Below are 14163 nucleotides of genomic sequence, written 5' to 3'. Positions count from 1 at the left end.
CATACACACTGACCACACTGCCTTCACTGGCGTAGGTGGAACTGTCTTCAGTTTCTTCCACTCCCCCTCTCATGTTCCACTGCTCAGTTTTAATTCTTCTTTATTTGTGTTTTTTCAATCAAGAGCCATGGTACTGAATGAAGGAAATCAGAGCTCTGTGACCATGTTGATCCTCTTGGGCTTCTCAGGATACCCATGCCTCCAGGCACCCCTTTTCTTGGTGTTCTTGACCATTTACAAGTCACTCTGGTGGGGAACCTTGGCATAATTGTGGTCATAAGGACCAGTCCCAAACTCCACACACCCATGTATTTTTTTCTCAGCCATCTCTCCTTTTTGGATATTTGCTCTTCCAGCGTATTTACACCCAAACTCCTAGGTATCTTGGTTGTGGAAGACAGAGTTATCTCTTTCCAAAGGATGCATGGGCACAGTTTTTCTTTGGCTGTGCATTTGTGATTACGGAGATGTCCATGCTAGCAGTCATGGCCTATGACCGGTGTGTGGCTGTTTGTAACCCCCTGCTCTGCACAGCTGCTATGTCTCCTAAGCTCTGCAGCCTCCTGGTGGCTGGGACTTACACCGTGGGGTGGAATGTGTTCCTGGACAATCACATGTTCTCTTTTGGAGCTGTCCTGTGGTTCTAACGTCATACATCCACTTTGGCTGTGAGTATTCTGCCATCATCTCTGCTTCCTGTTCTGACACCCATTTCAGTCAACTGATGTGTTTCCTCATTTCTACACTAAATGAGGTATGTAGCCTTCTGATTATCCTCACGTCCTATGCTTTCATAGTTGTCACAATCATTAAGATGCCTTCAGCTGCTGGACTCCGAAAAAGCCTTCTCCCACCTGTGCCTCCCATCTGACCGCCATCACCATTTTCCATGGGACTGTTCTGTTCCTTTATTGTGTACCCAACTCCAAAAGCTCATGGCTCCTTGTCAAAGTAGCCACTGTGTTTTTTACTGTCATGAGTCCTATGCTGAACCCTCTTATCTATAGCCTTAGGAATAAGGATGTGAAAGAGACAGTCAGGAGTTTGATAACTATGAAACTGCTTTCTCCCTCAATATAATTCAGAAGTCCAGTGGGACTGAAAAACCACTTGAATTAAAGTCAGCCTGGGTATAGCCAGATAGATATGCTTGTGTTCATATTATGCCTTATAATTTTCATATATATTTCTGATGCTAGTTTATCTTTATTATAAGTAAATATATGATTATGTTTCAAATAAATTGTATGTCGTATTTTACATTTTTTTTTGATGGTCAGATGAGCTACTTCTCGGTTAATAGAGAAATAATACATTATGGGAGTCAGAGTGATGAAAAGGGATATATAGTTAGAGACTCATTCCTTACACTACAGTTTATGTTGTGGTTTGTAACAATGCTGCAAACACATGATAACTGTGTTTAGTGTCAGGGTTAAGGTTAGGGTTAGTGTTAGGGTTAGGGTTAAATTTGCACTTAGGTTCTCATAACTAACTCTTCTGATTCAGTTTTATAAAAATGCAACTTTTAGCTCTTCTCAAAACTTTATTTTACACCAGGTAAAATGAGGAGTTTGAGTTTGCCTTATAAAAAGTATTACCTGATTTTAAGGCAAGAAGATCCTGAAAAATAATAGCTAGTCTCTGTCGGCATCACTCATTTTCTGAATACCTGTGTAATATAGTTCAATCAAAGGTGTTTAATTAAATACTGAGAAAAAGTTAAATGTATTTCTAGGGAGATATGATGATTACTCAGTGATAAAGCCCAAGTTAAGAACTGCTCTATTTTCTCTTCTTCTGACAATTACTCGTTCATATCTCAGGTTTGCACTCATGATCCAAAGGAAAAGAAATGCTCTTCGTCAATAATGAAGTATGAAAAACTTATAATGAGATTAACAGAGATGCTTCTGAGTAACTGGACCTAATCATGAATCTACCTCATTCAGTTTAATAAGCCTTTCTTATATTCCTTTGAAGTACCTGCCATTACCACATATTCTTTTTTAAATATAAATTTATTTATTTTAATTGGAGGTTAATATTGTTAATTATGGTACCTTTGAAGTAAATCTCACTATCCATTAGAGCAACTTCTGACATCTTTTCTTCTGTGTAAGTGGATCCTGTTTATCCTTGACCATTTCATTTTCATACAAACTTCAGTGTTTATTGTGTTCATTCTTTTAAAGCCTGAGGCTCTTCGGGGCTCTAAAATTTACGCCACTTGTTCTTTAGCTCTGCAGGTTAGAGCATTCTTGGCTGTAGCCGTGCCCTCTCTGCTTCATTCATCTATGCTCCTCCATAACCATTTCACATTTCTGAGATTATGATGAGATCATATTAGCTGGTTTTAATTTTACCATTGTTTTAATTTATTCATCTTTATTTTTGGCTGTGCTGCACAGCATGTGAGATCCTAGTTTCTCAACCAGGGATCAAGTCCCTGCTCCCTGCAGTGGAAACAAAGAATCTTAACCCGTGGACCCCAGGGAAATTCCACCATTGTTTTTACAAACGTGGCTTGGCCATTTTATTTATTTCTCATTATGATTACTATGATTGATTTGCGTTTCTGAGGGAAGAGAGAGACAACAAAGGTATGTTATGTATTGCGTTTGACATATTGAGTTAAAAATAATCCACATTTTATCCTCTTTCTTTACTGATTAGGGGAAAAATTGGCATTGATAAAATTCTACAGGCATTGCAAATAGTAAGATATTGTGAAGAATCTATATTAAGAAGTTACAAATCTTAATGAAATAAACACATTCCTTGAAAAAACAGCATTCAGTCTTATACAATAAAAATAGAAAGTGTAAGTACAGTCTTATCTGTTAGTGTAATGGGGTCTGTGTGTGCTCAGTCGTGTCTGGCTCTTTGTGACCCCACGGACCTTTGGCCCGCCAGGCTTCTCTGTCCATGGGTTTTCCTGGCAAGAATACTGGAGTGGGGGGGCCATGCCCTTCTCCGGGAAATCTCCCCAACCCGGGATCAGACTCCTGTCCCCCGCATCTTCTGTGCTGCTGGTAGATTCTTTACCACCGAGTCACTGGGGAGCCCAAAGTAATGGAATTTGTTTCCAAAAACTTCCTTACAAAGAAATCCTGTGCCCTGTTTGTCATGTTGGTGAATTTCTCCAAACATTTGAGAAACATTGTCAATCATGCACAAATCTTTCTAGGGAATAGATTAAGACAGGATACTTAAGAGTGGCATGATATTCACTTAGATTTTAGCAATCAGTTCAAAGAAAGCTATTGTGAGAAATAAATGTATAGATCAATCTTTCTCATGAGGTTAATTAATGAATATTCAAGACAAAATATTAACACATTGGATTTTATTCCAGAAACTGAAAAGTGGTTTAATAGTCATGAATTAATAACCATAAATCAACATATGAAAATAAAAGGGAAGATACATAATTCATGGCAAATTACAGTTCTAGAAAAATAATTTGGTTAAATCCAAAACTTATTCCGCTCTGAAAGGTTGATTTTTCTCAACTACATTTAATAAAATTGTTATTAGCTACAAGAAACTTTAAGTAATCCTCATATTAGCTATTGAAATTACTGTGATTAATTTTAAAATTCTTTGGCTGTAATACTATGTATATATCTAAATTCACATCTCTCAAGAATGTACAAACTCAAAGGAAGTTCCCTAGAGTTTTAATTGAAAAGTTCATACTTCCTGGATGGCTGTGACAAATGTTTCTAGCATCCATGTCCTGAATAGAAAGTAACCTCTTCCTGATAAGAGGATGGGTTTCTCTGGTGATTCATATGGCAAGGAATCTACCTGCAATGCACAAGACCAGGGTTCTGTCCCTAGGTTGGGAAGATCCCCCAGAGAAGGGAATGGTCAGCTATTTCAGTAGTCTTGCCTGGAGAATTCCATGGACAGAAGAGCCTGGCAGAATACAGTCCATGGGGTCTCAGAGACTCAGATGACTGAGTGACTAGCATTTTCACTTTCTTGTTAGAGTATAGAATGTCAGAAACAGGTTATCATTGTGAAAAATATGACCTGTTGACCAGTATGATGAATACCAGAAACGGCTTTCTTTTGATGTAATGAAGGTATTCAGGGGTTACAACTTATCTATCAATAGTTTCTTGATAATCCTTATGCTTGCAGGAGACCTGTGTTCAATCCCTGGGTCGGGAAGATGCCCTGGAGAAGGAAATGGTAACCCACTTCAGTATTCTTGCCTGGAGAACTCCATGGACAGAGGACCCTGGCCAGCTACAGCCCATAGGATTGCAAAGAGTCGGACACCACTGAGAGACAACACACACACGCATACGTGTTTGCATGAATAAGTCTTGGGAATTACACTTTAGTCATTTCTATTGCTGACCATGAGAACACAATGATGCAATTGATGTTTTTATATATACTCATTTATGCAGGACTACTGCATTCTGTTATTACTTTTTCATATTTTTTGTCGTAGATTCCTTAGGACTTTCTGTATACAGAATCTAGCTGGCAAATAAAGACAGTTTTTACTTTCTACTTTTCAGTAATTATAATTTTCTTCCTTATTGAACAAAAATCTAAAATAAGATGTTAATTGAAAGTGGTTAAGGACATTATTTTCCTGGCTGTTATACAGAGAGTTGGGAGAAAATCAAGTTATTTTACTTTATATAGGATTTTTTTTCTATTCTCTGTTTCTATACTAGACATAATATTAGCTAGAAGTATTTTTGTAGATGTTTATCAGGTTGAAAGGAATTTTCTTATATATCTTGTTTACTGCTATACAGGTAATCATTTTTTTTTCTTTCCATCTGAGTCATTGTTTATTTTCCTATCATATACTGTGATATTTTATTTTCTAATGTTTCATTCAGTGTTTCTATGATGAGGTACATTAGTTATCTTGATCTATGTTTTTTTGTTTGTTTGTTTGTTTACAACATCTTTGGTGTTGGTGTTGATGGTTGTTGATTAGTTACTAAGTCGTCTCTGACTCTTTTGCAATCCCATGGACAGTAGCCTGCCAAGCTCCTCTATCATGGGATTCTCCAGGCAAGAATGCTGGAGTGGATTGCCATTTCCTTCTCCAGGGGATCTTCCTGATACAGGGATAGAACACGTGTCCTCTGCCTACAGATAGATTCTTTACCTCTGAACCACCAGGGAAACCCATGAAACACCAGAGATGTCCAAAAACTCAAAAAACAATCTGAAATATTGGTGGTGGCCCCTCCTCACTGTCAGAGATACCCACACGCTTTCTTTCCTGGCGTGCCTCTCTGCCTTGCTTTGATCTTAACTAAACAGTTTCTCTGTGTGCTCTCCCACTTGTTTTGCTATGTCTCTAAAAATAAACTTTGTACCTTCATTTACAATTTTTGCCTCCTTGAGAAATGCATTCTTTTACTGGGGGACAATATATATACATATACGTATACGTATACGTATATGTATATGTATAATGTATGTATACTTATGGCTGCCAGTAACCCACATCTCAGCTATCAGTTTTTAAACTATGGAGTTCACACATTCTAAACTAATCAATCATTTTCAGGTTTTGTACATTGCTGATTGAATTGTCTTTGCCTCTTCAACCAAATCCTGAGCTCCTGAAGGTCAGGAAGCAGGCCAAAGAATTCGATCATTGTCCTTGCACAACTCTGGGTCCTAGATATTTGTAGCTGAAAAGCCAATCCAGAAATCTCTGGTTTCTATCATAGAGGTTTCTTAGAACCTCAGTCAGAAGCACCTGGGAAATCAGTTGAACTCACAGATATTTGGCAGAGAAACCCAGGAATGTTCATTTTAAACAAGCCTCTTGGAATATTCTTATGTACATGGATGTTTGGGAATTAGAGAGCTGTCACATACAAATAAACACAATCCTAAGTACTTGTTTCACACAAGGTATAGGCAAGATAGTAACAGCATCAATCATGTTATCAAGTTTAAACAACATTTCCAGTTTTATTTCTTTCTCTAGCTCCCCCTCCTCTTCTTGTCTGAATCATCCTTCTGGAGCAAAATTCTAATCAAATCCTTCCTTCAACCAACACCTTCCCAGTTGTGAGACTATAAAACCCATGATCATAAACTTATCCTTTAAGAATCTTTATGGCCCAGTTGCAATCAAATGACATAACTTTTTAACTAAGAGCACAAACTCTGGGGCCAGACTGACTGAATTCAGATCTCAATGCCTCCAGTTTGAGTATGAGCTATATTTATGGGATGAAGAAAAAGTGTTGCATCTATCTCTTATTGCTCTGTTTATTCAAATATCCATGCACTTTTTTTGTGCCATTTATTACTTACATGCTTGACAGAATTTACCATTTAATAGTATGGGACTGAGGAGAAGGCAATGGCATCCCACTCCAGTACTCTTGCCTAGAAAATCCCATGGATGGAGGAGCCTGGTGGGCTGCAATCCATAGGGTCGCTATAAGTCGGACACGACTGAGCAACTTCACTTTCACTTTTCACTTTCATGCATTGGAAAAGGAAATGGCAACCCACTCCAGTGTTCTTGCGTGGAGAATCCCAGGGACGGGGGAGCCTGGTGGGCTGCCGTCTACGAGGTCACACAGAGTCGGACACGACTGAAGTGACTTAGGCAGCAGCAGCAGCAGTATGGGACTGAGGTTCTCCTTGTAGGAAGATTTTTAACTGAAAACGCAATTTCATAAGAAGATAGAGGCTATTCATATTTTGCATTTCATCTTTGGTAAGTTTATTTGTATGGTTCAAATGATTTTTCTACATCAACTAGGTAGTTAAACTTTTTGGAAGAAAATTATACATAATACTCCCTAATGATTTTTCTACGTTGACAGCATCTGTAATGAAATCCCATTTTTTTCTTGAGCAGCAATTGTGTTATGATCTATTATTTTTAATCAATTTATCTAACAGATGATTGATTTTATATATCATTTTAAACATCAGAATTTTAGTTTTGCTCAATCCCTTATTTCTATTTCACTGTCCATTTTCTATTTTGTTGATCACCATTCTCATCTTTTCCTCCTATTTATTGTGAGATTAAAAACCATGTTTGCTTTTTTATCTTCTTAAGATGAAATCACAGATCATCAGATTTCTTCTCTTAAGTAAAACATTCAAGCAAGTAGATGCTATTTTAAATAGAATGAGGTATTAATAGAGAGAGTACAAAAATGTTGACCTTATGAGTGACAAGTAGAACTCTAAAACTAGTCCTTAAGATTCCCCACCATTTGATGTACACATATCTTCAACTAGCCATTCAATTACACATTAATCTGGGAGCTGCTGGCAAATAATTTTAAATTATAACTAGTTTTAAATCAGTTGATCATAATGAAAGAAGACTATCCTGATTGGTGGGTCTCATATAATCTGATGATTTGTTAAAAATGCTTGAATCCCTCTTTAAAGAGATGCATGAATTATAAGAGGGTTTTGAAAGAGAGATTTGAGGTGTTAGAGTGACTTGAGCAGAGAAAACAAAGCGGATACCCAGGAGTGGATTCTAAGAGCTGTGAATAACCCCAAACAGATGTCAAGGAAGCAAGACCCTATTCCTACAACTCAAGGAACTGCATTATTCCAACAACATGAATGAGCCTGGTAGGGAACCAGTTTCTAGATGAGAAACTTGACACTGATTTCAGCCTTGCGATAACTTGAATAGAGGGACCAGGTTTATTCTGCCTAACTTCGGGCGTACAAAATTGTGAATTCATAAATGAGTATTTTTCAAGCCACTGAATCTGCAGCAGTTAATTTGATGAAATAGACCATTCATATACCACATAATTGATAGGTTTTTATCGATTACATTATCAAAAAATGTATATTCAACAAGTTTTAATAAAATGGAAACATTGGGATATAATAATAACTGCAAATGCCATAATATCATATTTCTATTCAGTGTGATATTAAATGTGTTTTTTACAAAAATGTAGATGTCCAAATAAGAAAACTTAGAGGAAAGACTGAAATAAACATAACACAGAAACAGCACTGTGCTTAGTCTATTGAACAGTAATTGTGATTTTCTTTCTGAATTTTGGAATTCACATCTTCCATGATAAATATAAATGTAAACAGATTGATTGCTAGTGTTATTTTTCTAAGATAAGAAGATAAACATGCTCAAGCTTCCTATATGATTTAATGATTTAAAATAAACTATACTCTAAATGAGGAGGACGGGATTTTCTTTAAATTGTCTTGTTTGTAGCTCATGGAAAACACCCCAATCAAAATTGTCTGGGGTGTGAATCCCCAAAGTCACTCAGGTAGACATAAATATACAGCATGATCCCTAAGTTTAATTTAGAAGTATATGGCTTACCCTTGGGAGTGTCTCTATTTTTTAATGAGAAAAAAAATGTAATTTTCTTGATGACTTTACTGAAATATACTTTGGAAGAGGTTACAATACTCTTATTACAAGCTACAACAATTTTAATTAAATGTAAGTATTTTTGTTAAATACTTTTCAAGATTCTTATTTAAAGAAGTCTTCAGTAAATCAATCTATAAAGACTACATGGCTTCCGGTGAGTTGTTTAAATTAAGTGATTTACTTTAATTCTGATGTGGGAAACTCTGAAATTAAGAATATTTTTGGCAGAGAAACACCTATGCAACCCTAGTAGCAATGAAATGGTATTCATTTAATTCATTTAAGGGGAAGAATACAAGATATTGAACTTACTTCTTATATCTTTAAGACTCATGGGATGCATTTAGTTTTGAACTTTGCTTGTATAGCTGAATGATGTCCTTGGTGGACATTCAAGTAGTAGTATTTGTTTGCAACTAAAAATAAAAAATTAGGGAAATATTAAAAATAAATCTATAAAACTGTAGAGAAATATGCCAGACTTTGCATTAAATTCTTTGAGTTTAAAATCACGCAGATGAAAGCAAGTTGGAGCAATACAGCAAACTTGAGTTCTGAGTTAAACCCCAAAGTAGTCTGAAATACATTGCCTGGGATTTGATATTAAAAGGTAATAATGCTTTTATATACCAAAATGTGTGTATTTTGTGCACCAAAATCAAAATTGCTGCAGTGAGTGAAATGAAAGAAGTAGCTATCAAGCAGTCTAGATAATGCAGGGATACTGTGCGTGCTAAGTCGCTTCAGTCCTTTCTGACTCTTTATAAACAACCCTATGGACTGTAGCCCGCCAGGCTCCTCTGTCCACGGGATTCTCCAAGCAAGAACACCAGAGTGGGTTGCCATACACTCTTCCAGGGGATTTTCCCAATCCAGGGATAGAGCCCGTGTCTCTTATGTCTGCTGCACTGGTAGTTTAGTTCTTTTAGAGATCACAGAAATCCAGACAGAAGAGTTCAGATTGCAGGTAATCTGTATGGAGATGATTTTGAATATGGGTAAGCATTTGAGCATGATTTTAAACTAAGATTGAATGAAAAGTAGTCCTGAAGGATGGTTGTAGTTAGGCTAAATAAAGACAGCTGCTGAATAGATATGTGGTAGGTAGCAATAAAGATGGGAGTGTATTTTGAAGAATATGTTCATTTTGTCCTAATTATATTTTTCACAGCCTCCACCTTGGATGGAAAGGAAATCATAGAGATACAGACAAGGACAGGGAAAAATGGACAAAACAAACTTATGCCTTGATGGCTCGAGACATTAATGGAAATGTGCAGCTAAGAAGGAAACATTAGAAAAGAATTAAGAAAAAGGTTTCCTCTGTGTATGCATTTTTTCTTCTTCTTAGTCACTATTTGCACCATTTCAGACTTCATAAAATTATAGGTGGTGCTACATTGTAGAATATTTTGAGGTTATATATTTCAAATTCAAAGTAAACATGAAAAACAGCATTAGAAATAGAAGAGAAGAAACTAAATTTGGTGGGGGCCATTTATTACATGTGAAATTAAAGTCTTAAATGTTTTAGAAAATAATTAAAGTTGGACTTCCCTGATAGCTCAGCTGGGAAAGAATCCGCCTGCAATGCATGGGACCCCAGTTCGATTCCTGGGTGGGGAAGATCTTCTGGAGAAGGGATAGGCCACGAACTCCAGTGTTTCTGGTCTTCCCTTGTGACTCAGCTGGTAAAGAATCTACCTGTAATGTGGGAGACCTGGGTTCAGTCCCTGGGTTGGGAAGATCCCCTGGAGAAGGGAATGGCTACCCACTCCAGAATTCTAAACTAAATTTAGTGGGGGGCAATTATTACATGTGAAATTAAAGTCTTAAACATTTTAGAAAATAATTCACTAAGTTATATTTTATACATAATTGTATAGTAAAAAGAAATTCTTATAATAGAATTATATTCTAAAGGTAAGGTTTCAGAGAGCTTAACTTGTCAGAGACATGTTAATAAGTGACTGAGGTTAAATTTGAAGGCAAGCTGACTTGATTAAAGAGTCTAGATTGTTAACAAGACATCATTCATATTCTCTAGGAGATACAATATGTGACCTTTTACCAAGGTTTGGCCAGTTGGTGAAATCATAAACCTGAGGCTTCTCTGATGAGGTGGGTGCTGAATCTCTCAGTTGTGTGACTTGCGACTCCATGGATTGTCGCCCGCCAGGCTCCTCCGTCCACCAGTTTTCACCAGCAAAGATACTGGAGTGGGGTGCCAATTCTTTCCCCTGGGGATATTCCTGACCCAGGGATTGAACTCATGTCCCTTGCATCTCCTGCACCATCAGGAGGATTCTTTACCACCGCACTACCTGGGAAGCCTCTCTCTGATTGGAGAGCACTAAGGAAAAGTGAGAGAAAAACAGAGGACATCTTCAGCAGTTAGAATGGCCTGAACAAACAGAAGACTTTGCAAGTGCAATCAGCAAGTTCAATTAAGCAAAGCTAAAGAAAGAAATTATCCATGCGGAGAAAAGGGCGACAGCTGAGAAGGTTGAGAAAATTCAAACCAGGACATTTTCTGAGTCACCGTGACACTCAGTTCTTCCCAGTTCATCCTCTCCTTGCCCCTACATCAGAAGCTGACTTGCACTCTCCACACCTGTAGACACACGGTATATTTGGGCTCCAACTGCGCCTTATTCGCATTCCTGGGAAATCCAAGACTTCACCACTGCAAGCCAGTCCCCTGTCCAGGCTGGGAGGAAAATACCCTCTGTTTCTGTCATGTCTGGTTGCCTAGGGTGAGCTCTCTGGCTTTCTCTGGAAGAAGCTGTAGTGATGGATGAAAGAAATCAGAGTGCTGGAATCACCTTCGTCCTCTTGGGCTTCTCCGAATACCCGCAGCTCCAGGTGCCCCTCTTCCTGGCCTTCTTCACCGCCTACACCGTCTCTGTGGTGGGGAACCTGGGTATGATTGTGATCATCAGAAGCAACCCCAAGCTTCACACCCCCATGTACTTCTTTCTCAGCCATCTCTCCTTTCTTGATTTTTGTTACTCTTCTATAACCACACCTAAACTCTTAGAGATCTTGCTTGTGGACAGAAGGACTATCTCCTATGTGGGTTGCATGATGCAATTCTTCTTTGGTTGCACACTTGCGATTACGGAGATGTTCATGCTAGCCGTGATGGCCTATGACCGGTTTGTAGCTGTTTGTAACCCCCTGCTCTACACAGTTGCTATGTCTCCTAAGCTCTGCAGCCTCCTGGTCGCTGGAACCTACACGTGGGGTGGATCGTGTTCCTGGACGATCACCTGTTCTCTTTCGGAGCCGTCCTTCTGCGGTTCTAACGGCATACATCACTTTGGCTGTGAGTACTCTGCCATTGTCTCTGCCTCTTGCTCTCTCACTTCAGGCAGATGACACGTTTTATCATTTCTACTCTCAGTGAAGTGTGTAGCCTCCTGATTATCCTCGCCTCCTATATTTTCATAATTGTCACAATCATCAAGATGCCTTCAGCTGGTGGACTCCGAAAAGCCTTCTCCACCTGTGCCTCCCACCTGACCACCATCACCATTTTCCATGGGGTCATCCTTCTTCTCTACTGTGTACCCAACTCCAGAAGCTCATGGCTCTTCATCAAAGTAGCCACTGTGCTTTACACAATAGTGATCCCCATGCTAAATCCCCTTATCTACAGTCTTAGAAATAATGATGTGAAGGAGACCATCAGAAAATTAGTCAAAGCCAAAATGTTTTCTCACCCCATGTAATTTTGAGTGAGAAGAGAGATAGAGGAAAGCAGTTTCTTAAATGTGCTTTATACAGTGTGTTGAAGGTTATTACATTTTTCTTCCAATGTGTGCTTATCCCAGTGTCCTACTCTTTGTGACCCCTTCTCTGTGCACGGGGAATCTCCAGGCAAGAATACTGGAGTGGGTTGCCATGCCCTCCTCCAGGGGATCTTCCCAAGCCAGCAATGGAACTCACGTCTCCCGAAGTGTAAGTTGATTCTTTAGTGACTGAGACACAATGGGATACAATCTCTTGAGAAAATTATATATCATATGAATATAATGTGATTTTTAAACTGCACTCTGATTTTAAAATGTCACCTTCAGTTTAAAAGAAAAATATATGCTTATGCCTCACTTTCAGAGTGTTATAGGCAAAATAATGACTGTCTCACAGTGTCCAGGGCTTCCCTGGTGCCTCAGATGGTAGAGAATCTGCCTGCAATACGGGAGACCTGGGTTCTTTCCCTGGGTAGGGAAGATCCCCTCGAGGAGGGCATGACAACCCACTCCAGTATTCTTGCCTGGAAAATCCCCAAGGACAGAGGAGCCTGGTGGGCTACAGTCCACGGGGTCTCAAAGAGTCGGGTAAGACTGAGTGGCTAAGCACAGCGCAGCAGAAGGCTGTCCACATCCTGAATCCTCAGAATTTGCAAATGATTTCTGTTCCATGTCTTCTTTCTTTCTTTCTTTTTTCTCTCTTCCTTTCCTTTCTCTTTTTCTCAAATTATGGAATGTGATAGATAGGTAGACAAGTAATTTTGTATAATCATCCTGTATGTTACTTTCTCCAAGAAATTAAAGACTCATCAGCTCTTTGCAGCATCTCTGTGAGCATGTTTCTAGTCACTGTGACTCTTGATGCCTCTAGGAACAGACTCCATTGCAGTGTTCAAAGATTTTTCTTTTAAACAGAGAATAGGTTACGAGAGTTAAAACTTAACTTTTATCACTTTTGAAATTTGTATTATTAAAATTTTAGAGTGTATTCCCTTATGTGTGGCTTATTTGGCTCAGCATTTTGTTTCAAAAGAATTTTTAAGTGATTGACTGTAACAGTAGTTCCCTTTTTGGTGCTGAAGAATGTTCTACAAAATACATATATTGATATGATAATATGTTTATTCATACTACTACTACAAATGGAGTTTGGCTATTTCCTCTTCTCTATTGAAGTATTATTTAGTTACAGTGCTATAATAATTTTAGATGCACAGCATAGTGATTCGTTTATGCTTTTAGATTAGACACTATTAAACCTTAGTGGCTCAGTGGGTAAAGAACCTGCCTGCAAGCAGGTGATGCCAGAGATATGGGTTTGATTCCTGGGTGGGGAATATCCCCTGGAGGAGGGCACGGCAACCCAGTCCCACGGGCAGAGGAGCCTGGTGGGCTGGAGTCCATGGGGTCGCAAAGAGCTGGACACAACTGAAGTGACTGAGCACAGCGCAGCATTCAAAGGATACCAGGCATAACTCCGGCGCTGGGCAGCAGCAGCCTGAAGCTTATCCGTTTTATGCAGAGCATTTTGTCGACTTTATACTCCTAAATCCCCTCCTCCTTTCCTCTACAAAGTCTGCATATAACAATTGTTGGAGAGAATTAGAGTAAAGGGAAACGCTGTGCATTGTGGGAGAGAATGTAACTTGGTATAACCAACTGCATACTGTATGGAAAGCAGGATGGAGTTTTACACACACACACACGCACACACACACACACACACACACACGGTAAAAAACAGAACTACCATATGAGCCAGCAGTTTCACTCCTGGTTATTTCACCTTTTTGTCTTTAACGTAAACGCTGCATGAACATTCTTATACAAGTACGTGCTGCATTGCACGTGAGCACTCACGGTGTGAGGTGTGCCCTATCTCTGAATGTTCTGGATCAAAGGGCGCTTGTTTCTGATCTTTTGCTAGATGCCATCAAACAATATTCCAAAATGGATGGATTAGTTTAAATTCCAACTATATTGTATGTGGGTTCTAATTATTGTCCA

General features: G+C 38.7%; 1 protein-coding gene and 1 pseudogene across 1 annotated transcript; both read left to right on the top strand.

Moving 5' to 3' along the window:
• The first annotated feature begins 123 nt into the window (after positions 1-123).
• LOC108635368 lies at positions 124-1102 on the top strand (annotated as a pseudogene).
• Positions 1103-10641: 9539 nt separating this feature from the next.
• On the top strand, positions 10642-12252 carry LOC108635367 (olfactory receptor 5D18-like). The gene is given in 2 exon segments (XM_018045534.1): positions 10642-11762; positions 11765-12252. Coding segments are annotated over 2 exon segments (939 nt in total). The 5' UTR covers positions 10642-11194; the 3' UTR covers positions 12136-12252.
• The last annotated feature ends 1911 nt before the right edge of the window (positions 12253-14163 follow it).

This window comes from Capra hircus, unplaced genomic scaffold, assembly GCF_001704415.2.
Source record: "Capra hircus breed San Clemente unplaced genomic scaffold, ASM170441v1, whole genome shotgun sequence".
NCBI classification, from domain to species: domain Eukaryota; kingdom Metazoa; phylum Chordata; class Mammalia; order Artiodactyla; family Bovidae; genus Capra; species Capra hircus.
The sequence above is the reverse complement of the archived record's forward strand: the minus strand, read 5'-3'. Positions and strand labels throughout refer to the sequence as shown.